Source organism: Myotis davidii, unplaced genomic scaffold (assembly GCF_000327345.1).
Source record: "Myotis davidii unplaced genomic scaffold, ASM32734v1 scaffold332, whole genome shotgun sequence".
Lineage (NCBI taxonomy): Eukaryota > Metazoa > Chordata > Mammalia > Chiroptera > Vespertilionidae > Myotis > Myotis davidii.
The window spans coordinates 6258034-6267479 of record NW_006285779.1 but is presented as its reverse complement, the minus strand read 5'-3'; the positions used below and the strand labels follow the sequence as shown (position 1 = coordinate 6267479).

The 9446-nt window shown below is 54.0% G+C and overlaps 1 protein-coding gene across 1 annotated transcript; it reads left to right on the top strand.

Annotated features, from left to right (window-relative positions):
- The first annotated feature begins 670 nt into the window (after positions 1 to 670).
- GOLGA7B (golgin A7 family member B) lies at positions 671 to 8220 on the top strand. The gene is made up of 5 exons (XM_006756672.2): positions 671 to 685; positions 1345 to 1560; positions 4048 to 4200; positions 4283 to 4384; positions 6262 to 8220. Exons 1-5 carry the CDS (start codon positions 671 to 673, stop codon positions 6373 to 6375), a joined length of 600 nt encoding a protein of 199 aa, XP_006756735.1. The 3' UTR covers positions 6376 to 8220.
- The last annotated feature ends 1226 nt before the right edge of the window (positions 8221 to 9446 follow it).

Genomic DNA, 9446 nt, shown 5'->3' with positions numbered 1-9446 from the left:
CCCAGTGTTCTTGTCTGATTTTCAAACCAACTCCATACTTGCTGAAATCTGCCTCCAGTGAAGTCTACTCATTGGCATAGGCCGCCTTCTCTGCTATCTCCATTACTTTGCACAAGCTTCTCCCTCTGTCTGGGTTGCCTCTTCCTCCCTATTATTCCCCCCTTCCCTGTCCCTCCCCTGCCCCTGTCCCTGCCTCTGCCCCTGCCCCTTCCCTGCCCCTCCCCTGCCCCTGCCCCTCCCCTGCCCCTGCCACTGGTAACTCTGGGCCTTCCTTTTTGACTCAACAGGATTCCAGGAAGGCTTTCTGAGTCAGTGCTTCTGGGTAAGAGGTTACTTCTCTGTAGCATTTATCACAGTCGAATTCATTATATATTTACCTGTCTCCCTCCCTGTGGCTCAGACTGTCTTCTGCTCAGCATCCCCGGAGCCGGGCAATAGTAAGGACTCAATAAGTGGAAGCTGAGTGACTGGATGGAGTCACTTTAATTACACGGGCTGAACTGGTTGTGATCACTCTGCCTTTGGGGCTCGGTCTCCACGTGGCTCTCATGTCTGGCTTATTTCACCCAGCGGGTTGCTTGTCTGGAACGTGGATGAGAGGCTGCAAGTGGAAGAAAGGGGTCCTGTTCTTCTGTGGAGTCGAGTCCACTTCCCACAGGTGCTAGTATCGATGTCAAGTCTGCAGGTGTGGACAGGGGACAGAAGTCACCCCCTCCTTCCTACCAGGGCAAGGAATTTCTTCTGTTTCTGGCTTTAGCCCACTTTTCCCACAATTTTCTCTGGGGGCTTGGGCATTTGTGGGACTCCCCTTTCCTATGGTGAGAAGTGCTGGACCTGAAAACCATTCATGGTGCTCTCCTACCCAGGCCATAACTTGACTTGGCCTGAACCCGAATCTCCCTGAGTTCAAGGGCATATCAGGTACTTCTCTGCCCCACACACGACCCTCTCCCAGACCTGCTGTAAGCTCCACTCAGCGTTGGACACTTCAGTCTTGTTCAGTAGTGGGTCCTCTAAGCCAGGGCCTGACAAGTGATCATTTGATGCTTGCTTAATGAATGAAAGTATGGAAGGCCTGGTGGGGGGTGGGGAGGGAAGAGGGGTTGGGCCAGCCACCAGGAAGTCTTTTCCTTTTGTTAAATTTTGTTTCTGGTTCTGTTGACAGTTCCAGAACCTTTCATTTTGGCTCAGTGTTGGCTCTGCTTCAGGCTTTTTCTAGATTTTCCTGGGATTGCTCAGAGCATCTCCTGGGGTGAACTCTACAGTCCTGCTTCCCCGTGACCTTCCTGGAGCACATGTGGGGGCCAACTTGTCCCAGTTTCCCAGAAAGGTCCCTGAATTTAGCGCTGGAAGACCCCATCCCCAAACCCCCTCAGTGTCGGACAGACCGGGAAGGATGGTCACCCTGCTCGCACCTTCTCTGCATCTGCCCAGGTGCACAATCTGCAGGAGCTGCGACGGAGCGCGTCCCTGGCCACCAAGATCTTCATCCAGAGAGACTACAGCGACGGCACCATCTGTCAGTTCCAGACCAAGTTCCCCCCAGAGCTGGACGGCCGGGTAAGGACGTCTATTTCTGAGCTGGGAACACGGGCCAGGATTGAACTGAGGGGCTTATTCAAGTGTATTCCCCACCCCCCCAGGATATATGACATACTTACTCCGCCACTTCACATGAGAGAATTAAAAACAAAAGATGTTCTTAACATGGCCTCGCTGTCGTTTCACTGAGAGTCAGCATGGAAGAAACCTCAGTTTCTAGTCCAGCAGCTCTCAAGTTTCAGTAGCACGAGAACCGCTGGGAGAGCTTGTTAAATGTAAATTTCCAAGTCCTGGTGGATGGTATTAGGTGTCATCAGAGAGGCCGGCTCCGTGTTTGGACTGGGTTCAGGAACCTCCACTTTTTAGCAGCATTTCTCACCCACATTAGCATTTTCTGGGGAGCCCTCAAAGACCCCAGACCCGGGCTGTTCCCACAGCCCTCCCTGCAGACTCTGTTCCCTGCAAGGCATCAGCTCTTTTGGCGGAGTTTTGCTCCTGGTTCTGGGCGTGTGTGTAGCCTCCATCCCAGGGTGCTTAGAACTGGCCTGGGTTTGGGGGAGGTCAGAGGGCAGACCCTGACCCTTTCATCCAGCAGCCAGGCAGATCTAAGTGGGTTTGAGAAGGTGAGACAGGCCTGGCTTTTGCTGATCTGACCCCCTAACCAGCTTTTGGGGAGCCATGTGGGTCTCCTTATCTTAGCATGCCTGTTCTTTGGGGTGGGGTGACTCTGGGGTAGAGCAGTAGGGCTTAGGTCAGCGGCCAGATGGACAGAATTTTATCTGTGTTCACTCCAGGTCTGTGTAGGGACAGTGGCTGGGAACCCCAAAGCTTCTATCTGTGGGAGGTTCCTAACCTGTGTGATGGGCAGTTCTAGCCCTGTGGGGGTGAGGGGGGAACAGGGTGCTCTGTAGAGTATAAAAATGGGGTGACAGACACTTGGACACCTGCTGGGTTTGGAGCATGACCTTCCAACCCAGGTGTCCCAATGTAAGGTGGCCCAGGGAAGAGCTAGACTCGGGTCAGAGCTGTGTAACCTTGGACAAGTCCACTCAGCATTCAGCAAGTATTTATGGAGCATCTACTATGCACCAGGCACTGGGGATGTAGGAGCAAACGGATGGAGTTTATTTTCTACCAGAGGGTACAAAAGTAAAAACAAACACACAAGTAAATATATAGTAGCCCAGGTGATCACAAATACTAGAAAAATAAGGGGGGGGGGCAAGATGGATAGAGAGAGCTAGAGGTAGGGCATCGTGGGGGGTGGCCTGTTGGACAAGGTGAGACCTGAGGGAAGTAAGGGAGTGGGGGCAGGGGACAGTGGGGTGACTGGCAGGAGAGTCTGCAGCAGAGTGTTCAGGACACGGCAGCATGGTGATGGGTACGGCTGGTGTGGAGCCGGAGTGAGGAGCAGAGTAGGAGATGCAGGGCCAGGCACTGGAGGACCGCCTGGGTCCTGCCTGGAAATAGATGGAAGGCTTGGGGAACCTTGATCAGAGCTGCACTGGCAGGGCTGGGGGCAAGGAAACCAGTTAGGAGGCTGGAGCTCCCATCAGTCCTCCCTTGTGGAAGCGGATGATAGTCCTGCTTCTCTGAGGGAAGGATGAGGGTCACAGGAAATACATTTAAAAAGCCTGGCACGGAGACAGTGCCGAGTAAATATTAGCTGTGATGATTACGGATGCAGGTGGGACAGCTTCCCAGTGGTCTGAACACACAGGACTGTCGTGTTCTGCGTGAACTCTTGTCTAGAAGGAAGTGCCCCTTCCTGGAAAGACACTTCTGAGGTCTCACCCAATGATTCTCATGCCGTTGAAGTCCCTTCGAAACATGGGGAGCCCCTACCAATTAGGTCTTGAGCTCTCTCTCAGCCATAAAAACAGGGGTGGGGTGACACAGTCACGGGGGTTCTTGTCTAATGCATTCACAACTAGGATACTGTGGGAGTTTCCTGTTTCCAAGGAAGCCAAGTAGGATTTTTTTTTAAAAAAAAATCTTTATTTATTTATTTGTTTTAAATATTATTTATTTATTTATTTATTTATTTATTTATTTATTTATTTATATTGATTTCAGAGAGGAAGGGAGAGGGAGAGAGAGAAACATCAATGAGGATCGAGTCCACAACCTGGGCATGTGCCCTTAACCGGAATTGAACCTGGGATCCTTCGGTCCACAGACCAACACTCTATCCATTGAGCCAAACCAGCTAGGGCCCAAGTAGCATTTTCATTCCCATTTTATAGATGTGGAAACTGAGGCTAGAGTAGTTAGATCATTAGTCCAAGGTCACAGAGCTAGTTGATGGCCAGGTCTCCTGACTTCCAGTCCAGTCCTCTTTCTGCTCCACTGGCACTCAACCTCTTGGTCTTGCCTGTGTGCTGCCTCCACCCCTGGTGTGGTCCTACCACTCCCCCCACCACAGCTGGTGACTGTTCACACCCCAGGGAGGCTGACCTTGGCCTGGATTTCTGAGCCTCTCTCTCTGACCCTCTCTCCCTCCAGATTGAGCGGCAGCTCTTTGAGGAGACTGTGAAGACCCTCAACGGCTTCTACGCAGAAGCAGAGAAGATTGGGGGCAGCTCCTACTTGGAGGGCTGCCTGGCCTGCGCCACGGCCTACTTCATCTTCCTCTGCATGGAGACCCACTACGAGAAGGTGCTCCCTCCCTGGCCACCCGGCACCCCCTTCCCAGGGCTCCCTGCCGCACCTCATCCTCAATTGGCCCCTCTCCTTGCAGGTTCTCAAGAAGATCACACGCTACATCCAAGAGCAGAATGAAAAGATCTTTGCCCCTCGAGGCCTCCTGCTCACGGACCCCGTTGAGCGTGGGATGAGGGTTGTATCCTTCCTGTCTGGTGTGTGTGTGTGTATGGGGGGCACAGAGCTGCCAACCAGTGGGGTCTGTGGTGAGGCTGCCAGGAAATGGGACCACCCTAGAGTTTTTAGGGTGCCTGGTCACCAACCCTCTCCCTTCACCATAAGTTATTGGTGTTTGTGAATGTCAGGGTTTACGTTTATTTTTTGAGCTGCATTTACTCAGTGCTTAGCACATGCCGGATAGCATATTCAGTGCTTTGAAACTATGGGTCCACAACACCCCTATATGTGGGTAACTTATGTCCCTTTATCGATGAGCACACTGAAGTTAAGTCACTGACTCATGGCTTTGAGCCCAGGCCCACTCTTAACTGCAAGGCTGTACTGCCCCTCAGGGAATATGCAAATCTCCAACTACATTTACATGTTTACAATCTATCTATATAAAAGGCTAATATGCTAAGTGTCCCTCCACCTGTCTGACTCGTCGCTATGATGCCACTGACCATCAGGGGGCAGACGCTCAACTCAGGAGCTGACGAGCTGCAGTGACTTGGCAGTAGCAGTTCTCAGGGTGACGCACCCCGAAACCAGAGAGGAGGGAGCGTGATTCCTCACAGGGCCTGGCACATGCTGTCCACCTTTGGCCATGGGGTATGTTGTTGCTGGGCACTGTCGGCCCCGAATCTGGTTTACTGCACACTTGCGTTCAGTTCCACGCCCTGTACAACAGCAACTTTGCAGAGTGTCCTCTCACACTCCAGGACCCCTCGGGGGATGTTGGAGAGCCGGTTTTGGCCCGATCCCCGCAGGCCAGGCTGAGGGACGACCCCCTGCCGGAGGGACTGCACTCACTTTGCAGATGCTGGGGAGGGACGTCTCACCCAGTCCTGCCCCACCAGCCACCTTCTAATTAATTTCCTTTCAATGTGCACAAATCCATGCATGGGGTCACTAGTATCATATAAACCTCCTTAATCCCCCATGGGAGGTCCTGTTTTCCCCCTTTCACAGATGAGGAAAATGAGGCCTTGGTGGTGGCTGGCCGAGGGGTGGGTTATAGGTCTGCTCACTCCACCTGGTCAAGTGTGCACACTTCCCTCCCTGGTCGGCAGCAGCAAGAAGAGAATGGTTAAAAAATAAATTTCAATAGAAAATGGAAAGAGTAAAGAAAACGCAAATACCAGAGCCTCACGTTTACAAAGCCCAGCGAGAGGCGCTTGTTATGACTGAGCCTGACTATGTGCCCGGCACCGGTGCATTTTACTTCATTTAAGCCGCACAACAATCCCAAGATTCTATTATTATACCATTTTTAAAAATATATATATATTTTATTTTTTACAGAGAGGAAGGGAGAGGGATAGAGAGTCAGAAACATCGATGAGAGAGAAACATCAATCAGCTGCCTCTTGCACACCCCCTACTGGGGATGTGCCGAAACCAAGGTACATGCCTTTGACTGGAATCGAACCTGGGACCCTTAAGTCCACAGGCCAACGCTCTATCCACTGAGCCAAACCGGTCAGGGCATTATTATACCATTTTACAGACATGCAAACGGACAGGCAACAAGTGACTGGTTTAGAGTGAGAGAGGTGGAATTTGAACTCAGGACACCAAAGACCTCACACATCCTGTATAATAACACCACATCTCCAGCACGGGCTGTCCTGGGATTCAGTAATCAGACACTATAAAGTGAGCTCCTGATCCTTCTGTGCACCCTTAGTGCCTGGCCCTGCACGTCTCCATAACGGAGCTGAGTGTGCAGTGGGGCTCCCTCCTCTCAGGTTCTTACTCTCTAGGAGGCAGGACCAGCTGTGCCCCCTGCTCCCCAGCTGGCCTCCTCAAAGGTTCCTGTCTCCCTGCGGGCAGCCCTCCTTAACGCTGCCCCAGATCGAGGTCTCCATCTACGAGGACCGGTGCAGCAGTGGCAGCTCCAGCAGTGGCAGCAGCAGCAGTGCCAGCGGCAGCAGCAGTGGTGGGGGCGGTGGGGCGGGGTCCCGGTGACTGGCCGAGACTCCCTGCCGGGAGGTATATGGCCGGACCGAGGGCCTTGCAGACCTGCGGCGGCTGCGCTACCAGAGCACCCGCTTCTGAGTCATTCTGTGGGCCCAGCTGCTCCCCAGGGTGGGCGGGAGGGTGACTGGCCAGTGTTTGCTGCAGGCCATCATCCGCACACCCTGCCATGGCCCCCTGGGGAAGGACGGTCCCCTTCCTGACCTGGCTCCTCCCCATAACGCTGGTCTGGGTCACATGGAGGCTGGGGTGGGGACAACACAATCTGAACAACCCATTTCTTCTGCAGCAGCTCTCTCAATACCCCAAGAGGGCCCAGGTGTGTTACTTAGAGAATGCCCATCCTGCATGATTCCTCACCCAGTCCCCAGGACACTTCCCTTGGGCCCTGCTCCCCATGGCTGACTCCCCGTGTCTGTGCTTCCTGATGCCACCCCAGGCCTCTGCTTGTCTGCGATCCTGCCTCTGCCTAACTTGAGGTCTGGGTGGATGGGAGTGTCAGACCGTGGGTGCCGTGGTGGAGAGCTAGCTGTTCAGTCCCCTCCTGAACACCTTCAGACCTGTGGAACCCTGCCCTCCACCCAAAGCCTGAGGCCAGCATGGCCTTGCCAAGAAGCACCCAACTCCCGAGACTGTAGGCAACCAGGTGTGGGGCCTGGGACACAGCCTCGCGCTCTGGGGGGTGATGTGGGGTCTGGAGAAAGGCTCCATGGAGAGATCAGCCTTGGGGGCTCAACCCTCCAGAAGCGAAGCCAACTTCCCGAGGTTAGAGCCCGCATGTATGTGAGCACGAGTGGGGGCGCATGTAGGATGAATGTGAGTGCACTATGTGCGTGGGTGCACGTGTGTGTAGGTGTGTGACTGACTGCATGTGAGTGCACGTGTGTGTGTGAGTGCACTGTCCGTTCCCCCTGGCGGCCAGGCCGATGACCGCCCCTCTCTGCATCCTGTCTGACCTTCCAGGGCGATGGCTGTGGCTGCTTCTCTGCGTGGGCTCAACTTGCCCCCTGTAAATATATGTCCTCAAGCCCCTTGCCCCTGCCCCTGCCCCGTGCCCCGTGGCTGCTAGCTTGGCCCTTCTTCCAGGCCTTTTCCCTACCTGAAAGGTTCTCCTCACCTTCTGACTCTACTGTGTACCTTCTAGCAGAGGAGAAGTTGGGGTTCTAGGAGAGCAGAGCCCACCTGGGGCCTCCGTGCCCCTGTCCCAGCCCCCATGACAAGGCAGCAGGGCCACAGACGCTCATACTCAGCCCGCCCCCGCTTCGGGATTCTCTAAGACTAAGTGAGGCTTCTTGGACATTCAAGGGAGCCGGCAACCCGCAGGGAAAACGGCAAACCTTTCTTGAAAGGAAAGAGGAACATCCAGCCCGTATGTCCCTGCTGCCCAGCTCAGGGTGTCTGTGGGAAGGAGCTGCCCGTCCGGGTGCCCTGAAGGTGCCCGTGGGAGGCTGCCTGCCTCAGTGGCAGGAGGTGCTAGGAGGCGTCGGAGAGACCAGCCACCGCAGGCAGCTTTCTGAGCCTGGAGAGGTGCCTGATTATCTTCGGACACAGGAGCAGCATGTTGGAAGGAGATGCCCACCCAGAGAGCTAGAGAGGGTGTCCCAGCTCCCGAGCCCAAGTGGGTTCTGATCCAAGAGTCACCCGAGAGAGCTGCAGTCCAGTGGGCTCCTCCACAGCCCCCTGACCCCCGACCCCGGCCTGAGCCCACCCTGGCCCACGGTGTGACTGGGCCTTGTGTCTCACCTGTGCCTCTCCAGTGGGATGGCTGGGCACAGGTGATGCGGCGGCCTTTTGTTTTGTTATTTCTTTTTCCAATAAAAGGACTTTTGAGCTTGAGGCTCTGTGCTGCTTCTCCTGGTTGTGAGGGAGGACAGTTCTCTGCCCCAGGATCGCAGGGAGGGGAGGGGAGGGGAGGGGAGGGGAGGCTGCCCACCCACCTCACGCCAGGCGGGCTGAATGTGGCCTGACGCTGCAGGACGGACCCTGTCATCTTAAGCCTGTGGTCTAGTGGGGAGGCCGCATTCCAGACCCTCTAATCTGCAGCTTCTATGGGGCACTGCGGTCTTAGGTGGGGGAACAGGTTAGACGGAAAGCCAGGTCAAACGTAGGTAGTGAATTAACTCAATAGATACCCATTTCTTGAGCTCTTACCTTGGGTTGGGCCGTCAGGTGTTGGATCGCACATTGTTTAGTTCTAAAGACTAAACAAGTACGTGGGTGTTGAAACCTAGCAGAGTTGTGTCTTGGATTTCATAAAATAACACTTATTGAACACCTACCGTGTGCCACACACTTTGCTAAAACCATATGCTAAAGCTGGGAGGGGATTTCAAGATCATCTAAATGAGGTAGAAGAGAGGCCCAGAGAGGGTGAGTGAGTGGCTCCAGGTCACACAGCTGCTTGATGATGATAATGCCAAGTTTAGAACTGAGGTCTCCTGAGCCAGTGCTCCCTCTCACACCGAGGGGATGGCACCCAGGTGGAAGTTGCCTGAGGATGTGGGAGGCAGGGTCACACACGCAAGTGCTTGGGCCAAGAGAGGGTCTCACCCAACGTTGGGAACAACAGCTCCAGCCTCTGGGTAGAGGTCTGGGGAGGGGTTCCCTCAGGGTTGTGCTGGACAACACTCTGGGTGGCTTTGAAGCTCATACTGTTTCTGAGGGGCAGCTGGGCCTTTGCCTGAGCCATGGGCAAGCTGGACTCTCGGCCTCTGCTCAAACCTGGGGGGTGTGGGGATTGTTACAATGGAGGCTGTTCCTCCAGGTTCATTGTGTCTGTCCTGTTTGCAACCACATTCTTTATATTGTTAGTAATAATACAATTATAGTAACTAACGTTTATTTAGCACTTACTGTGTGCTAGGCACTAGGCTAAGACTCTACATAATTCATCGTTCAATCCTCACAACAACCCTCTATGTTGCGGACTATTATTCCCATCTTACAGATGAGGAGACCGAGGCTCACAGAAGTGAAGTAACCTGCCCAAAGTTACACAGCTGGGACGTGCTTGGCATTGAATCTAGACAGTCTGGTTCCAGACTGTGGGGAAGATGGTAGAT

Bases quoted from the DNA above. Each gene is read 5' to 3' on its own strand.
- GOLGA7B (XM_006756672.2), top strand. The intron at 4,201-4,282 runs GTGCTCCCTCCC...CTCTCCTTGCAG, and splicing joins TGGAGACCCACTACGAGAAG to GTTCTCAAGAAGATCACACG. The intron at 4,385-6,261 runs GTATCCTTCCTG...ACGCTGCCCCAG, and splicing joins TTGAGCGTGGGATGAGGGTT to ATCGAGGTCTCCATCTACGA.